The sequence below is a fragment of the Podarcis raffonei genome, chromosome Z, assembly GCF_027172205.1.
Source record: "Podarcis raffonei isolate rPodRaf1 chromosome Z, rPodRaf1.pri, whole genome shotgun sequence".
Lineage (NCBI taxonomy): Eukaryota > Metazoa > Chordata > Lepidosauria > Squamata > Lacertidae > Podarcis > Podarcis raffonei.
Window position 1 is genome coordinate 37,239,214 of NC_070621.1, and position 20,101 is coordinate 37,259,314.

General features: G+C 43.6%; 1 protein-coding gene across 3 annotated transcripts in view; it reads right to left on the reverse strand.

Moving 5' to 3' along the window:
• The window catches only part of PCDH11X (protocadherin 11 X-linked), a 754,240-nt gene that overhangs the window by 326,503 nt on the left and 407,636 nt on the right, over positions 1-20,101 (reverse strand). For all 3 annotated transcript variants that reach the window (XM_053375009.1, XM_053375010.1, XM_053375007.1), the window contains one exon: positions 6,786-6,857. In XM_053375009.1, the coding sequence (XP_053230984.1) occupies positions 6,786-6,857 (72 nt within the window). The remainder of the gene's footprint in view (positions 1-6,785; positions 6,858-20,101) is intronic.

The window sequence follows — 20,101 nt, forward strand, 5'->3', positions numbered from 1 at the left end:
TGGCCTAGATCTTTGCCCAGAAAGCTCCTGAGGGTCTCTGGGATATTCACATTATTGTCTTCCATTGGAGACAGCCACCTCACAATGGTGATGGAAGGTGGTGAACTCTTAAAACTTGAAATAGCTTGTGTTAATCTTGCAATCATACTTATCTTACTTTTTAAATTGGAAATTAATGCAGGAGTGCAAGACCAAAACAGAATAAGCTATCATGTGATTGTAAAAACAAATTAAAAACACCAATCAAACATCATTGGAGAGTCTACTTATCTTCCAGGATAGAAAGCATTTTCAATATGGTATATAGCCTACATTTCTGACAGGAAGGACCTTGCAAACTTAGTGCACTTCCTCCTGCTTCATTCAAAGTCCCACCCCCAGAACTCTATTGGCTCCCAGGGGTGCAGTTTGTCTTGAACCATTGCATGAAGCCCACTTTATTGAAAGCAAGCTAGCTAGCTCCTGCCGCAGTCATAGCAAGGATGCAGCTGGGACCCATTATGGAGGGGTGGAAAGCAGTAGCGTAGCATGGGTTGCCAGTACCCAGGGCTGGACAGATGGATGGGTGGGAAGGAGGGAGGGAGGGCAATGGACAGAATCCGCATGCACATTCAATTGCTTAACAGTGTCAGCATCACACAGGACATTGCAGAGATAAGAAAAGAGGAGTCATTCCATTGTAAGGAAAGGTCATTTCCTTGTTCTCATGGAGAAGCCATTTTCAACAGAGCCCAGCAAAAGAAGCTAGATTGAGGCACCACTGGGTGCTGAAATTTTGCACCTTAACAATTTTGCTCCTGGAGCAACCACCCCGTGTGTCCACACACCCCCCCCACACACAGAGAGAGTATGCCACAGGTGGCACCCTTGAATTTGCTACAGAGAAATAAATATATTTTGTGGGTAGCAGAGCATACCCTCAATCATAAGAATATTCACCCCATAATGTTCTGGTTTGACCTGGTTGTGTTTTAATCAAGAGGGAGTATGCTTCATGCCATGTGTGTCTTCAAGGAGTAGAGTGAGTGATCTCAGCCAATCAGAAATGCCATATTAAGAGAGGGCAGCTTCAATTACATGGGTGATCCCAAATAATCAGGTAGGTGGATGAAGAGACAGTGCGCATGCATGTGAGAGGGTGGGGACAGATAGCACAAATTGGTGTATGTGTGTAAGAGAGAGGGTAGAGAGCATAAGTGTGAACAGATGTGAATAGAGAGAGATGGGGTATAGGGGAAAACATAGAAAGCTGCCTTATACTGAGTTAGACCATTGGTCCATCTATCTTAGTACTATCTACAATAACTGGCAGTGGCTTTGCAGGATTTCAGGCAAGACTTTCTCCCAACCCTACCTGGAGCTGCTGGGGATTGAACCAGAGACCTTCCGCTTGCAAGGCAGATGTTCTGCCACCAAGCTGTGGCCCTTCCCACCACTGGCCCTAGCCTCATCCACAAGAGGCATTTGCAACCCCTGGCATATTACTCCTGAGAGAATATAGTCTTCAGGGTAATAAAGGTTCCCCATCTCTGCTGTCCAAAAAGAATAGTACCAAAGCACAATATGCACCCTTGAATAACTCAAAAAGAAGAACCCAACACTGCTTACCTTGGTTAGCATGATTGTAGCTGAGGATAAAGAGGGAACTCTATTCCACTTACAGCTTCCAAGCTTCCTGTCAATTTGTAAGGCTCTTGGGGGAGCTAAGCAGTTAGACCCTCCAAGATAAATCCACAGCTATGTTCTCATGACAGGGCAACAAACCATTCCCCATTTCAATTATCTGAAGGTACAAAGGCCCTAACCAGCTCCAGTCATCTGGCACAAATTGCTGCATGGTTTATTTCCCTTGCAAAGTTCAATTTGTAATGCAGTGGTTTCAGCAAAGGATTTGAATGCAACCCAAACCATGGTTGATGCAAAGGATTTTCAGATTCATGCAAAATCATGTCCCCGTCACTGTTGCTATATTGCATCATTAGAGGAGGTAGAAAGTTATAGGAGCGGGAGAGAGTAAACATGTTTGTACTCAAGCTTTTCTGAAAGACGATTCAATTTCAAACTTACTGGCTCATTGGTCTCCTTATAGCACTGGCATTTGTTAGAAGGGGGAAAAGATGGACCAGAGAAAACACAATCTGTGATTGAGGTGGAAACAGCTAAAACCAGCAATCAGAGCAATAACTCTTAGTAAACCTATACCTGATGCACAACAGCTATATTCCACCCCCCCATCCCAGATGTCAACTTCAACCCTAGCAGTTTCCCATGTACAAATATGGTTTACATGCCTGACTCGTTGCTCAATTCAAATTGTGAAACAACATGTAGACAGGGATAATCTGTCTGAATTGTTCTGCTAGGCAGGCTGACATAATGCAGCCTGACAATAAAGTGCTGTATCCAACGTTTTGTGAGTAGAAGGCAGCTTGGACAACCAATTTTTCACTCCCCTATTTCCCCCCTTGCATTCCCATGTCTCCCCTGAAAAGCTTTTCTAAGGGTCAAGGGACCTACCACCTCTGTGGCCTGTGGCAGGGGAGATTTGCCTGAAATCAGGCAGAGGAATCTTGCACGGTTCAGATAAGGTCCCCAGTCTGTAATGATTCCTTCCTCCTACAGCACAGCTCCAAACTACCAAACAGATGATAGTTTCCTCAACCCTTTGAGAGCTGTTTTGAGCATAAGTGGCTCACCAGGTGGGGTTGAACTATGCTAGCTTCCAGGTACATGGGTTGCTATTGCTTAATGGGAGGGGGTGAGGCAATGGGGAGGTCAGTGCAGTGCAAATGATCTGCATACACAATCTCGAACTGCTAGTGTGCTTCTATTATAATGAGCAAACACCTTGCTGCCTCTCCCTCCCAAACTTGTTCCCAGTAAGCAACAGTGCAACACCTGCTGGAAAGCTAGAATAGCAGTGTTGTCCCACCCAGCAAGCCACTGTTGGTTTTGAGGGTACACAAGACTTCATGGACACCTTAGTCATGGTCTTACAGTTTGTTGGCAATTGAATGTATTTGCTAGAACTTGCTATGGTTTTACAGATGCCGTATTCAGGACCAGGAGGAATTTGTCCCATCAAACTAATAGGGCCTGTCTGAGGGTTTTGCCTTCCTCACAACGATCATAACTTTGGTGGATATGGCATTGGGTTAGCTTCTAGTCAGTGTGGAAGGGGAACTGTGTTCTCCGGCTTCCCACTCTATGGAGGTGTGGTATCCCATTAAAGGGATTCAAAGGGGAGGTGGAGCTGCTGGCCAAATGCCCAGGCAGGGGCCAAGGACCATATCACTCCCCAGAATGGCAACCTTGTGGGGTAGCACCTATTTTAAGTATGTCATTGTTCTTACCCACACCAGGCTTGACCCCCAGGTATCCATTTTTCTTTTTTAAAAAAAAAAAATTATTAATACTTACTCAGAGATATACAAAAATACATATCCATTATGAAGTATCTACACTGATATGAAACAGCTACTTGGTCTTTTTTAAAAAAACAAGGAAGAAAGTCAAGAACAAGAAAATTCTAAAGAAAGAGAAAGAAAGAAAAATTAGAGAAAGAAGAAGAAAAAGAAAAAGACTTCTGGCTCTCTGTACTACAGCTATATATAGCATTCAGGTATCCTTCCAGCAGGCAGGCTGGAGGTCTTAATAGGCTACCCAATGCCAAGGCAAAACTCACTTACAGTACATCTGTAATCAATACAGTTGTGGCCTAATTTTAATCTCCAATGAATTGTGTCTGTGGTTCTTGTTTCACCCAAATGGCCTGATGGCAGCTTCACGACACTTGGGCAATTCAAGCCAGGTCGGTAATACAGCCCCAACTGTGCCACAATACCAGCCACTACTGGCTACATGCCAAACAGTTCTGTTACCTTTCCAGCTGTTATTCTACCTGGATGAAGCAGGGGACAAGATGGGAAGCTTGCTTCTGCTTGGCTCCCCCTCAAATATATCCATTTGAGCTGCTCAACTTTGCAACTGCAACCAGTGTCTGAATTTGCTTGGTCCTTTCTGCTCCCTTTTTCCTTTTGTGTTGTGTCTTTCAGATTTAAAATGTCTGGACAGATAATGTCTTGTTTGTTATTGATCTCATGTAAGCTGCCCTGCAAGTCTTTTCAGCCAAAATGCAGAGTAATATTTTTTTAAAAAATGTTTCAAGCAAATAAATTCACACTGAGAGAGAATTGTGTGATGTAAAGCACCATGTACAGCTTGAACTCCACCATATACAGTACAACTTAACTAAAGATAGTTTCGAACTACAAGAAAAACAGCAAGACAGGCAAAACCAGCTGGGGAAATTATTGAGTAGTAATTTGGAATAAATGCAGAAAGAAAGAGAGAGAGAGAGAGAGAGAGAGAGAGAGAGAGAGAGAGATTGTGAGGCCTGCCAAAACAGAAAATATAATTAAAATCCAAAAGTTTGGTCAATTTTTCCTCCCATCTCTAAGTTAATATGAAAAAATTAATGTGCTCAACTCTGCAACCCTAAAACAATTACGTAAAGACACAAAGCAATATCAAATAACGGTAGCTAATCAAGAATCCTCCTTTTATAACACATTATATAGTCTTCAAGTTAAATGTTGTCCATGAATGTACTCATTCATCATTTTTCTCATCCCTTGAATTGCACGAACATAATTTCTTTTCTGTTGGGTCAAAACCAGTGGACCTTAAGATTTTAAAATGTTCTGCTGATAAGCTTTCACCCTTTAAGCTGTCATTCTGAAGACTTAAATAGAATTCCATCCCCAGAGTTAATGATCTTCTCATAATTTCCACAGACACTGACTTAATTTGTACATTTCTGTTTGTCAGTGGCTTGTTAGAGACTCAGCACCACTGCAGTTTGCCTTGAATATGGGCCAATTTGCATGACCATGCCCCATGTGACTGGTGGTCCTCCTACACACTCACACACATACTAGTAATAATGTGCATACATTTAAAAAAGAACCAGGCTTCTAATAGGCATCTAGTTGGCCAATGTGAAAGGAACGTTCTAGGCTAGATGGGCCTTGGCCTAGGAGGATGCTTCTTTAAGAGCATCTGCCTAGTAATGTTTTGATATCATACCTATACCAGTGTGACCAGGAGAGTTGTGCAGCACCAGCAGAGTAGTCTAGCAAAGCTTCAGAGTCTTCCCCCTTTTGATTTGTCAGTCTAACCTGCTCTTAGAGGTTAAACTGAATACGTCCAAATATACAAAGAGATCCAAGTTTGGAGAGAGCTCCATCACCACCACAATTTACTTCACTACCACCACCACCACCTACTGCTGCTGATTGCGGCCTTGGCTTTATACCCACTATTGCACATACCCAAATTCTTTGGAGAAAGGAAAATTTGGATGAGTCATACCAGAGTCCTGTGGTCTTGAGCTGTTTCAACCACAGCTGGCGCCCTAACCCTAAATAGATGTGGAGAAAGGGCTGTTCAAGACACAGAGCAAGCAGTTAGTGCAATTTTGCACATATCCCCAAATTGCACCAATACTCTGCCCCCCATGTAGGGTTGGACAAATCTGTCACTTTTGGTTAGTCTCAATTTCTCTCTCTCTCTCCCTCTCCCTCTCTATTTTTCCAATCTTAATTTCAGTTCTCCACAATTCCACAGCATGTTTTAAATTTTATTTCTAATTTCTCACATGTACCAACTATTTGGGGACTGCTTTGTCAGGAGGCGAATAAAGGATGCCATTTTCGAATGTTTTTTCCATAGTTCAACAAAAACACTCACCCTCCAAGCAAACAGAAAACTAGCATGTTTGAAGTGAATTTCCAGTTTTGCTTGCACAAAATGTATTTATCTCTTAGAGCATGCAAACATTTGATTTCCCCACTCTGCGTGTGGAAGTGGTACAAGTCCAGGAATGATTGTGTCACACGAGATGCAGCACCAGTACCTTGCATTTTTGGACACTTACTGCTACTCTGGTCCTCCAATATAGCCTACTGGTTCTACTGTCTGCCTGAATCTCCCCACACCATGTAGCCAGCATTATGGGTCACTCTTTTAAATTTGCGTCCTAGTATGATTCAGGATATTTTTTTAAATTTAGCTGGTTGAGACTGCTGCCAGATTAATCTGCAACTGCTGGGCAGAGAAATATCCGCCAAGTTTCTTCTCAAACCTAGAGTGATTTCCAAGGGCATGGCATGCTGTACAAACATCAAAGTTCAAATTGCCAAACAAAACTGAATACAGGATACCCAGAACTACTAAGAAGTGAGCAGATTCCTATCATGTGTCTACTAATCCTGTCATTTTTGGAGCAGGATCTAAGAAAATGAGAGGCCTAAAATATATGTATTTTTGAAGTACAGCATTTACCATTGCTTGTTTTCAGAGGACTATATGCTGTACACAAACCAAAATATTTAAAATCAATATATAGTAATTCTCTGGGGACCTATGGCACTCCATATCTTGTTGGACTACAGCTCCTATTATCCATGATCATTGGCCATGTTGGTTGGGGCTGATGGGAGTTTGGTACATAGCTGTCAACTTTCAGATTTGAAAATAAGGGGTCAGCAGCCTCGAAAATAAGGGATCAGCAGCCTCACCTGTCCCTGGGACAGTCTACGGGATATCTAACAATCCAGGATAACAGCGGGAAGTGGTGCTGGAATAAAGGAATTTCCCACAAAAAAAGGGAAGCTTGACAGCTATGGTTGGGTACTCAGCTTCATACGGAGTGCCATGCTTTCTCAATCCTTGCTCTAGGACAACATGAGAAAAGGAGAGATAATGCAAATGCTGTTTCTTACCTGTGGCTGAGTCCACGACTCTAGACTTGTCTCTTTTAATGGTGTTTGGGGTCTTCCAGATTCTTTTGAATGCTTGCAGGAAGAAAGAGAAATATGAACAGTCAGTATTTTTCAGGCCAGCATTTAAACATTTGGCATACAGTTGTGCATGTTTGTATGAACATCAGTGAAAGGATTATGACGTTATAATAATTCACTGTATTTAAATGGTTTTTATAGTTGCTGTAAGTGTGCTGGCTCCTGCCAAAAAAATGACAACAGATACTTCCTCGTAAGTAATGGAGGGGAAGGTTATTATAGCAGACAAGTGGTATCAATTCAGCATCATGGAAAGAGCAGACCACAGTTATACATGACAAAAGGACAGCAACAATAGTTCTGGTCCAGGATCAGCACCAAGGTACAGATTTCCAAGATCCATAACATAGCTTCAAAGACTGCACAGGAGCTGTGAAGTTGTTCCAGTGAGTTTCCCCACCTACCTTGCCAACCTTTTAAGAAGAGGCAGAGAATGCCCAGCAGCTTGTGAGAATTCCTGTCCCTGGGGGAATTCTTGGCCTGAAGGCGGAATTCATCTCTCTTTTCTTGTTGTGCCACTTCTCAGTAACATACACTGCTAGATCCCTCCCACTGTGCTGCAGAATGTGGCACCTCTGAGATATGCTCAGCCTTCACATTCTCTAACAGTCCCTTCTCCTCCATGGGTAGAAAAGAGGCAGCCTCTGAAAATCTGGGAGATGGGGTGGGGTTCATTGAAAGTACTCTGCTCTTTTGTCTCGCCCCCTCCACTTCAGACTCTTCTTCCTCTAGTGCTTCCTACTCCTGGTCTGGATCATAGTACCCAGGGGGAATCACAGCAATAAGCTGTTCAAATAACTTTTGTTATGAGGATGCAAAGAAATGTTAACAAATAAGAAAATAAAATGTGCCTTGGCATATCTCTCTATCAGCTGCACTGACTCCCGGTGGAGTACAGGGTCAGATTTAAGGTGCTAGGTGCACGGCCTAGGACCCTCGTACCTACGGGACTGCCTCTCCTGGTATGCCCCACGGAGAGCCTCAAGGTCCATAAATAGCAACACCCTAGTGGTCCCGGGCCCTAAGGAAGTTAGATTGGCTTCAACCAGAGCCAGGGCCTTTTCAACTCTGGCTCTGGCCTGATGGAACGCTCTGCCTCATGAGACCAGGGCCCTGCAGGATCTGATTTCTTTCCGCAGGGCCTGTAAGACAGAGTTGTTCCGCCTGGCCTTTGGCTTGGAGCCAATTTGATTCCCTCCCTCCCTCTCTTTCTTTTTTCTTTTCCTTCTCCTCCTGCGATGAGGATACATTTTAATATTTTATTGTTTCAGTATTTTAATGTTGTATTTTAATTTTGTCTTTAAGTTGTAATCATTCAACTTGTTTTTATTATTGCTTGTAAGCCGCTCTGAGCCTGGCCTTGGCTGGGGAGGGCGGGGTATAAATAAAAATTATTATTATTATTATTATTATTATTATTATTATTATTATTATTATATCTTCTGCTATGGGACTAATCCAGGTCTACTGTATTATTTTTCATGGATGTCTGGAAATAACCTGCTGTGGCTGGACTTGAGCACCCCTTTCCAATGCCTGAGATGAGTCCTGGCATATGGACACTGCCACTGTTAACAGCGCCATGAAGAAGGTAACCACTTATGCAGTGACAAAAAAAGAAGCAATGCATCAACGAAACAGAATATGAGGGTAGGCACAGATTTGCATAAAGTGTGCATGTGCTGATTTATATGTTGCACTGCCAAAAGGACAATGAGCATTCACACTTTACATTGTGGGTGCCCTTTGCAGGATTGCGCATGGTGCTACAGTTCCCAGGGAGCTTAATGGCAAAGAGGGGCTGGCCTGCCTCTCAGTGTTATCATTTGGAGGTTCACGCCCAGCCTCACTAATCAAGTTTCATTGCTGGGAGGTGGGGCCAGTCCCATTATATACAGGGGGTGGAGCCAATAGTAGCCAGGCAGTTGGCTCTGGAGATTCACCCACCCTCCCCTCCCCTCCCTTTGTTTAATGTTTTCTTGTTTGCAAGTTAACTTTTTCTTCCTGCTTAGTGGGCGCTGCTAGTGTCTTTGACTGGTTGTTGTCTGGGAAGAAGGACTGGGAAGAAATTTTCCTGCATTGGCAGGTTTTGTTTTCCCCGTAGCAATTCATCACAACTTTGGCGGTTTATGGCCTTGGGTGGAATCCTTTAGTATTTTCTTCCATATAATGGGTGTGTGTGTGTGTGTGAAGTGGTGACTCACCCCCTGCGGTGGCGATTCCAGGGTCCCCTCTTAAAGGGGTTGTAATATGGGTGTCACTGGCCATACACTGAAAGGTTGTCAGTGAACTACCCTGCGTGTGGGGATATGGGTGGGGCTGCCTGCTACACATACGTCTCGCAGAACACCCCCGTATCCCATTAACCCTGATGTGCCCCAGTTCCCCCGACTGGGCCTAAGCCAAGGTCTTCCTACATTCAGAAGTTTAATAGAGTTGTGGCCTAATTTTAATTCCATAACACATAGTCATAGTCTTTGTTCCTTTCTTATGATCCCTGGGGGCTGGGGCTCTCACGGCCTGATCACACAATGTTTTTCTTTTTTGAATTCAGGTGGGCAAATCTTATTCGTAGGATGAAGCTGTAAAGAACAAATGCAAAGGAAAAGCAAATAAACTTACACCCCTCTATATTGCCTGAAAAACCACTGCTATATAGCTCCTAGAGGATCGAAAATCATGAAAATGAGAGCAATGTATGTGCTGGCAAGTCGTGCCCCCTATCATGTGGCCTCCTTATTTAAAACCCTCCATAAGTTGAAGGGTGAACTTCTGAAGCCAGGAGTTCTGTCATTCCTGAAGGCAATATAGAATCCTGCTAATGCAGGACTTGCGAAAGCAACAAAATAAATTGGGGACAGATTGGGTGGACATTCCCTAACACCCTTGCTCTCCCTCATACAATTTTCATCCTGTGTATGATCTGCACACCCAAACAGAGTGTGGGTGCTCTGGAAGTGACGTCAGATGCGTGTGAGGGCATCTTTCCATCTCCTCTTTTTATTGTTTTTACCAAAATCATTTCTCAAAGGTAATTTGGAATGGGATGCAGCATGTTGTGGTCCTATTACAAACCCTGCCCTTGTTCAAAGCTGCTATTAGCTACAGCTCCCTGTGTCTTTCCCATTCCTCAGCTAACAGCCGCTCAGAGGTGGGGAGGGAGAGTTAACTATCACCTGCACTGAGACCCCAATCTAAATCTGGCAATAGATGCATGCATAAATAACAGGGTGGAGATGCATTCATGCATCTCCAGTGTCTAGTTTGGCCTTAAAGTGGTGACCCTGTTTGTATGCAGTCTGGATAAACCTTGTAAGCTTAATTATTAAAACAAGTTTGAATGTGTTTTTCACACACACACACAGAGAGAGAGGGAGAGGGAGAGAGACTTAGGCATTGTGGTGTTTTTTATTACAGGAACTGAAAAAGAGCAACTTTCTTTAAAGCTGCTTCTTTTTTTAAAAAAAGTGTTTTGTAAAAGATGTAGAATTTAATAGCTCATTGGCCTTTCAACTTTTTTTTTTAATCTTACAACTTGGCAGATCTCCTAATTAGAAATAAATAAATGAATTAATGAAAATTCATATGATCTGGATGAATTAAAGTCGCCTTTAAAGAATCCCTTTTGCTGAGGCAGCCCATTCTCCCCTCCCCAGTGAAATTACATCTCATTTTCCAGCCACCTTGCAAAACCGGCTAATGTGCATAATGATTGCTCAACTCTGCCCATAAATGCTACGGCTTTTTATGAGCACAGGGACGGAGGTGCCACTGCAGCCTCCAGAGTATCTTTACTAAATTCTTGTGTGAGTATATTGCACCTGCTTGCCTTGAACCAGCGCCTGAGATGAATGGCAAACACTAGGCTTTGTTTCCTAATGTAGTGAAGCTTCATACTAGATTTTGGTAAACAGCAAATATACCCTCTGACTTCCTGAAGGACATTGACTGAGATTTTTTTCAATGAAGCTAAACAAGTCACAGAGATGAATGTGCATTATATCCATGATCTCTCCCTCCTTCCCTCCCCCTCCCTCTCTCTGATGTATGTGTGTGCGGGGTGGGGTGGGGTGGGGTGGGGAATCGTGTATAATGACCAGATAATGTACAAAATTTAGTCTACACATGCACATTTCCCAAGGCTTGCTGGTGTTTATGTCTATTGACTGGGAAATGTGCACAATTCCTTCTTCATGGGAGGCCTGGTGAATGTGCACAATGGCCATTTCTTATGTCCTTTAACTTCTCTCTCTCTCATTCTCTCTCTCTCTCTCTCAGTAGTGATAAAAAGCATTCCAGAGGAAAGATCTTAAGAGGATTCTGAGAAACTGCATACAGTGGTACCTCTGGTTAAGTACTTAATTCGTTACGGAGGTCCGTTCTTAACCTGAAACTGTACTTAACCTGAAGCACCGCTTTAGCAAATGGGGCCTCCTACTGCTGCCACGCCGCCAGAGCATGAATTCTGTTCTCATCCTGAAGCAAAGTTCTTAACCTGAAGCACTATTTCTGGGTTAGCGGAGTCTGTAACCTGAAGCGTATGTAACCCGAGGTACCACTGTACTTCATTAAAGACAGTGTTGTTGGGAACGGGTTTAATATTTTGCTCTTTCTCTATTTCCCAAATATGGCTACATATTTCTCTGATATGGGGAAAGACTCTGAATTCACTAGAAAACATGGCACTGTAGGTGCAGAGCCTGAATAGAAGGCAGACTTCATGAACCAAGAGAAAAGCGCTGTTCTAATGGTTACAGCTAATTTCCTCATCAATAAGCATCTTCAAAAACTAATCTATACACACATGATTACGGAAGTGTTCCATTTGACACCATCTTAATAGCCAACAAAGGATTTCCACTGGCACAAGGATTTCCATTTACAGAATGGAACTTCTTTCTCTTGCTGCAACCACATGTCCTCCCCAGGTCTGTTACAGAGCACTGCAGAAACTCCTAGAAGGCATGCAGTAGAGGGCATGCAGGAGGTGAGGGGGGAGAGGAAGGGATCACAAGTCCCTTTGTGCTAGTAGAAGCAGTTAGTTGAATACCACTGTGGCATTCGTACAGAGCCCCTGGTCGTTTCACAGACTATTGACCTGTACACCACTGCTTTATTCTTCCGCTGCCACCAACCAGGTTTCTTCTGGTGAAATACTGAGTCTCGGTCAGGTTGTAAAGTCAACAGCGAAGATTAAAGTTTATTGAAGAACAAACAAGTTTTAAATATATTCAGAATGGTTTCTCAAATGTGCGCTCTTAGATGTGGCACTATCTCACAGTCACACTCTTCTCTCTCAGTTCTATCCCTGTCTCTTACTCTGGCTGTCACAACTGCTATGTTCGTCTTTTACTGGCTCTGTCTGACTCTGACTCCCCTATCCCCCAATGGTAAAAGCCCTGGGCTGAGCCTCAAAACCAGGTAGGCTCCGCCTCTGAGCTTTCTCATTGGTCAATCTACATTAACCATTTCCATCCCCCTGTACAAATAAAATCACAAGGAATGGGCAAACGCCACAGCCACCCTATTTGACTTGAAAGAATTGCTCATTTTAGTACCAAAAAAATAAAAAATAAAAGGAATTGTGAGGATCATTATCTCAGCCTTTACTACTGTATGTTGTTTGTGGAAACACCCACACCCACGTATTCAAACATTTAATTATTTCCACCTGTAACTATTAGTCAGTTCAGAGAGCTTTTGGTGGATGCAGTGTTCAGCTTACTCTACTGTTGTAAGATGGCTGTGGGTGATGAGGTGTGTGTAATTCTTTCCATTATACATTTATCTAGCTATCTAGTTTTGTCCCCATTCTCCTCCCCAGTGTTCACAATTCCCCAGACTCCAGGCATGTTTTACTACTGGCACGTGCCCAATTGTGACTGTATGAAGATTTCTGGGCACCGGGTTGGCGACTGGCATCTCCATCAAGCCAGCTGACTCGTGTACAGAAAAAGATGCGCGTCTTGTACTTTTGCACTGCTGTGCGAATCATGGACCCCTTGCCGGACATCTTAGTCCTCCATCATCACATCAATGAAAGTAAGTACAGGGTTGAGTACAGGTATATTTGACAGTGCTGAAGCTTTTCCACAGGCCACCCAAATGGAATTCAAGACCACAGTTTAAAAACCTCTGCCTTAGTCCATAGTTAATACCATTTCCATTTCCTCTGTATGTGTTCCTTCTTCTTGCATACTGGGACAAATGAATTGTTGCAAGAGCAAGCTACAATCAAGCAATGTAGTTGAGATCATAGAATCAAAGAACTGCAGTGCTGGAAAGGATGCCAAGAGCCATCTATTCCAAACCCCTGGAAAATAGGTATGCTGTTGTGGCAACCACAACCCAGGTTTAAGGTGTCATTTGCTGCCTAGCTTATACATCTGAATTTCCAACACTGCTCCCCACTGTTGTGCTCTACAAGGATTAAGAAGAAAGAAGCTGCGGACTTCCGGGTTAGCGCCATCGACTAATGGCGGATCCCCTCTGAGCTCCGGAGGGAACTGGCTCCGCAGGATCAGGTCTTGCCGCGGCGGCGATGCGGGGACCCTTAAAAATCACAGGCGGTGAAGCCTGTGAACCTGGTGACTCGGCGGGCACCATTTGCGCCCCCCCGAGCTGCGAAGGAGCCTTTTTAAAGGCTTCGGAACGGCGACAGGGTGAGTGGCGCGGTGCTGAGAGTCGACTGCTTCTCCTGCGGAGTGAAGCCGCACTGCTGTTGTCGGAGAGCGCTGACTTCTTCTTGTGAGCAATTGGACTTTAAAGTAACAACCCGTGAGTACTACGGAAATTGGAATTGTAAAGAAATTTTTTTTTAATTAGGCACGATCGGGGAAGGTGTAAACAGGAAGTCCGCCTCCCCTCCTCGTAAACAACTTAAAGCAAGGACCTGCTAACTATGGTCGAGAGAACCCTTTTCTTTTCTTTTTCTTTGGTAAAAGACTTTAATTTCACGGTTTGGCAGTATAAGAAATCTTACTGGAGGATAAAGAGCTAATTTTGAGAGTCGAAGTGTCACCCTCCCGGACCCGGGAGTGCTCCGTGAGAGAGCCTGTTGATGAGGTACGGAAGAATTTGACAGCTGTCAAATTACCGTATTTTTCGCTCTATAGGACACACTTTTTCCCCTTCAAAAATGAAGGGGAAATGTGTGTGCATCCTATGGAGCGAAGACACCATAGCCCCGCGGCCCTCTCCCGGCTGGAGAGGTAACACGCGGCTATGGCAGGAGCCTCCATAGCCGCGCGTCACCTCTGCAGCCGGGAGAGTGTGCGCGGAGCTAAAGCAGCCCCCCCACGACCCTCTCCCGGCTGGAGAGGTGACGCGCGGCTATGGCAGGAGCCTCCATAGCCGCGCGTCACCTCTCCAGCCCGGAGAGAGCGTGTGGAGCTAAAGCAGCCCCCCGCGACCCTCTCCCGGCAGGAGAGGTGATGCGCGGCTATGGCAGGAGCCTCCATAGCCGCGCGTCATGTCTCCAGCCGGAAGAGCACGCACGGAGCTAAAGCAGCCCCCCGCGACCCTCTCCCGGCTGGAGAGGTGACGCGCGGCTATGGCAGGAGCCTCCATAGCCACGCGTCACCTCTCCAGCTGGGAGAGTACGCGCGGAGCTAAAGCAGCCCCCCCGCGACACTCTCCCGGCTGGAGAGGTGACGCGCGGCTATGGCAGGAGCCTCCATAGCCTCGCGTCACCTCTCCAGCCCGGAGAGCGCGCGCGGAGCTAAAGCAGCCCCCCGCGACCCTCTCCCGGCTGGAGAGGTGATGCGCGGCTATGGCAGGAGCCTTCATAGCCGTGCGTCACCTCTCCAGCCGGGAGAGCGCGTGCGGGGCTAAAGAAGCCATAGCCCCGCGACCCTCTCCCAGATGGAGACGTGACGCGGGACTATGGCAGCAGCCTCTCCGCTGCGCCTTTCCGCTGCTCCCTGACCTGCTCTTTGGGGCTGGTGGTGGGCTTCCCCCCGCCAGCCCCAAAGAGCAGGTCGAAAGGAACCTGAAGCCTGGAGAGCGAGAGGGGTCGGTGCGCACTGACCCCTCTAGCTCTCCAGGCTTCCAAGGTAGCCGCCTCAACGCACCTTAAATGGCACCTTGTTTTAGAGCGGGAAAACAAGAGGGGGGAAATTCTCCCACTCTCTGCGCAGCGCTTCCTGCCGCTTCGCTGAAGGGGCGCTGGGCAGAGAGCGGAAGAATTTTTTCCCCTTGTTCTCCCCCCTCTAAAACAAGGTGCGTCCTATTGTCCGGTGCATCCTATGATGCGAAAAATATGGTAGCTGTCAAGACGGAGAAAGAGAATTTTGTTTCTGTGGTTTCTGCTGGCTATACTTGCTACAACTTTGTTACAATTTGTTGAAAATAAGGAAGAGCTGATACAAGCTAACTGGATTTTTGGACTTGAACTGGAATTAATATCAAGGAACCAAAATCCCTCTAGAGGGGGTTTGGGGACATTACAAGAATGGCTGGAGGAGGGAAAATTCAGGCTGGATTGGACAGAGTATTTGTTCTCTTGGGAAAGTTACATGGCCAAATTGATGTTTTGGCTACAAATGTTACAACTCTGAACTCAACTTTAAACAATATCATTGAAGTTGATAAAGACTTGAATCAGGAAGTCTATTCAACTGGACAAAAAGAGAAACTTGAGAGTTTGGAGATTTTGGAGAAGGAGATATATGTTGGCCCTGAAGAAAAGGAAGGAGGAGCTGTAATTTTGCAGATGACAAAGGAGAGTTTGAGGCCTGACATGATGGTAACAAAGGAAAATAAAAATTTGATGTGGAAAATCTGGCCTGAATTGGAGATTGAAAAATGGAGAAATCTCCTTATGTGGAGATCTGAAGACCTAAGGATTACAAATTTGTTTAAGGTGGAAGTTGGAGCTTTGGGGACATTTGGACTTGAAAGGAAGAAGAAACAAGATTTGGGCTCCACTTTTAAGTATGGAGGTCTGGCTGGAAGAAACATGGATCCTGTAGGGCCAGAGCTTCTCCGAGATTTGGTGTTTAATATCAAGGACTATAAAAAAAACCAGCAGAGAGGAATTGAGAGAGAATTAAGAGCCTCGGATGTGAGATCTCCAGGCTAATAGTAGATTAAGACTGATGGACATTGGTTGGGGACTGAAACCAGGAAAGGGGGGGTGGTGTTTGGGAATCCAAAGGGTATATAACTATAATTTGATCTGTTTTTTATTTTTGTTTTTGCTATGCGTATGAAAATTGGGAAATTCGTGGAAGGGAATTTGGGTCGACTTTAGGAAAAATGTCTTAAGAATGGGTATTGATGTATAAGTATTGATGTCTAAGTTTGGATAAGGTAAAATTGGTTTTTTTTAAAAAAAATGAACTAAATTAAAGGAAAATAAGGTTAGCAAAAATAAATTGAGGAAATGGATGAAAGAGAAAAAGTAAAATAATAATATGTTAAATTAAGTATAGAAATAGGTTAAAAATTACGGATAAGGATTTGCTGAATTAATAATTTGAATTGGAATACAATGAGGAAGTCGGGGAAATATGTTATTGAAAAATAAGTATTGTGAAATGTATGTGTTTTTAAACTTTTTGTTTTTTTTCTTTTTGATTCTTTTTTTATTTGTATTAAATTTGAAAACTTTAATAAATATATTTTAAAAAATAGAAGAAGAAAGAAGCTGCCACCCCTAGGCTGGTTGTAAATAAGAAGGCAGGCAGGTGGAGGCAGATTGGGGTTGGTGGGGCAGTGCCCTTCACTGCCTGTATCTTTTTGCATTTCTCCTTGAAAATGCACAAGCTTCTAGGTAAGAGATAATCTTCCATTATCTCTTTCTCATTCACACATACTTTTACCCCAGACAAAACCTTCTTCCCCCGGTCTCACAGAACACAGGAAACACCATTCCAGGTCCCTTTGTTTATGCTCCTTTTACTCTCATCCATCTGACATTTAAACTTAATACACAGAAGAAAATTAAATCTATAATGAGATGAAGATGCTATGATTGATTTCAGTTTGAATGTTACATTATGGCATCAGCGGCACAGTTACGGCTCCCAAAGCCCCAATCCCGGCACCAATAAAAAATTTCCCTGGCAACCAGGCATGGTTGTTAGCAGAAATCAGGCTCACATAATGGCATGCTTAACTAAAGCTCAAGTAACTTTTAAAACTATAGTCCTTTGAAATAACCTACAAGTGTAATGGGGAACAGATTCAGCATGGATGGCTGAAGAGCATTGAAGGGATAGAGCTATTTCCAACAGCTCAAAACACAGAAGCACATTCACACAATATGCCATGTCTCTTGCATCCAGGTTCCAACTTCACTCTGAAGAGGAGTCAAAATCAGGGATTGTAATGAGGTATATGTGACTACCGAGACTAGCCAGGCGCATGATCCAGGGTGCCCAAGCCCTAGCTGCAGACAAATTCCATCGGGAATGTGACATAGAAGGAGAGGTCTTGTCCATTTGGAAACCATTTATTTCAAATATAGATTAAGTATGAGCATGTTCAAGATGTCAACTTAATTAATCCTATCATAAAGATTAATTGCTGATATTCTCTCTCTCTCTCTCTCTCTCTCTGTGTGTGTGTGTGTGTGTGTGTGTGTACCATAAACACACTCAGGAAGTGGTACCTTGATACCTCATCTCGTGGTGGACCTTCCACACAATACCTCTTTAGACCGGTGAATATTGCAAGAGGAGCAGTCATGTTGGTTCAACACTCCCACTCCAATAACAGCTATAAAAATAAGCTTGGCATCAGTACTGAAGCTAACAGTTATCATGACATCCTAAATGCCATTTATTTTGCCTGTTAAGGAGGTGTGAAACTCATCACCACAAGCAGGATACAACTTAGTTCAACCAAGGCAGCATAGATTTGCCAGCCTCTTCACCATCCAAAATTGCTCTGCCAAGCATCATCTATCTTTTTTTGTTTGTTTTGTTCTGAAATGCACTTATTGTTCCCTCTCAATCAGCCAATTTAAATGACCTCATAAAACATGAATTGGGATTCCTGTCTGCCCACTGTCACTACTTGGATGGTGGGGAGAAGGTTGTGTTATTTGTTAAGAATAAATGCTTTAGAAGACAAAATGGTAATCAATTTATTTACACGGAAAAGCTTTAGAGGCTTAAGCCACCTGCCTTGGGGATGCTTTTGACTAAAGAAATTTGCTTACAGTACTCATGTGCCACACATCTGCACAAAAGCATCCTTCACCATCTTTCATCTCCTTTTTTAAGCTACTACACACCTTTCCTGAAAAGTGTGCATTGGATTAAATAAAGTCACTCTCAGTCATTGTTGATGTTTTAGGGAAACATAAAGGTATAGAAATATGGTTGTTATGATAAGCTGATATACAGAGTTATAAGGCTATCCTTATTTATCTATTTCAATATTTCTACTCCACCATTCTGGAGTATGGAACATCCCAGAGGCTCCAAGAGTAACAATAAAATCTTTAAAAATAGATTTGTATCTAAAAGAAACAAACCATTAATCAGGAAGCCACATACAAGTAAAAAATAACCTCAAATATTCCAAACACCCATTACATCACACAATTAGACACGTAAGTCCAAAAACCTGATGAAAAAAGCCACTTATTCACAAGTACCCTAAAGAAAACAGCAAAACTGTGGGAAGGTCCTTCCAAGGGCAAAGTTAAGGTGCCATGACTAAGAAGGCTCTGCCTCATAAGCCTGTCAGTCACATTTCTGACAGCAGGGGGAGGAAGAGCAAGACTAATTCCATGGGAAAGTTCATGTGTGAAGATGTGAGACATAAAGGATCTAGGAATACCCATGGTTGTGAGATATAGGAAGACCTTTTGCTCGTGAACATTTTGTCTGAGTCATTTGCCACCACAAGCAGAAGTGGCAAAATCACTACAAGCCACCTCACTGTGAGAAAGGAAGGGAAAACATTAAGGTTGCTGCTGAATGTTGCCTAAAGTAAAGTGCTAAAATTGATTTACAGGTCTATAATTTGAAAAGAAAAAAGAAAAAAATCTGAGAAATGTCTAGGAATACAACATGGTTAGGGTTATATTGTAAAGCACCCTGTGATCCTCAGGTGAATGTGGTATAGAAATTTAATAAATAAAAAGTTAAATAAAATGACTGTTAGAAACCTGGACAAAACTGCTAGCCAGTAAAACTAATGCAATAAACCCCATGTCTGAATGCAGTCACACAAATAGCTTTGGCCAGGAAAAGCACAGGATATATTGAAATTACCTTTTCCTTATGGCAACAAGGAAAATACTGTATTTTTTGCTCTATAAGACTCACTTTTTCCCTCCTAAAAAGTAAGGGGAAATGTGTGAGCGTCTTATGGAGCGAATGCAGGCTGCGCAGCTATCCCAGAAGCCAGAACAGCAAGAGGGATTGCTGCTTTCACTGCGCAGCAATCCCTCTTGCTGTTCTGGTTTCTGAGATGCAGAATATTTTTTTTTCTTGTTTTCCTCCTCCGAAAACTAGATGCGTCTTGTGGTCTGGTGTGTCTTATAGAGCAAAAAATATGGTAACTTGGAAGCCTAACAAGCTTGCAGCAGGATCTTCAAGAGGTTCTAGCGACCCCATTATTGAAACAGTATCTATTCAGATTTCAGGAGGAGAAGTCATGTCTTTGTGGCACTTTATTCAGTTACCTGCTAATATGGTATGAATTCAGGGTTTGGGAGGGAGGAGGGATAGCTAGGGAGGGGGGAAGGAAGGGGAGAGGAGAAGAATGAGTAACATGATAAGGAAAGCTCAAAAAAGGTTTAACGAAACCTGCCACGAGATTTGGCAGATGGTTCTGCAGCAGATTGTCAAACTTTAAACTAATCTTCATTTAAGAGTTTTAAGGGTTGTATCTAAAGCCTTTTGCTCTTTTGCCGGGTTGATTCTAGTAAATTATAGATCAGACTTTTCTGAAAACTGCTTCCATGAACAGAGGCTTCTTAAATCTCAGCTAAACTGAGCAAGAAGATTACACGTTATTATGATGGGGCCCAGCGGGGTGGTTTTACCCCCCTATTCTCCCCCTTTTCTCTTTCTGCAGCAAACATAATGATGTCGAGAAGGATAAAGCGATCATTTTGCACAAGGAGGTCATCCAGACAAGAACAATGCCTTTCAACTCAGAGTGCTGGCAAATCCCTCTGTTGGTGAATATTCATGCAGCAAATTCTGATTCTTAATGGCTCCATAAAACCCAGCCGTTTCTAAGCAGAGAAACCCAATCCGTGTTCCGAGACCAGA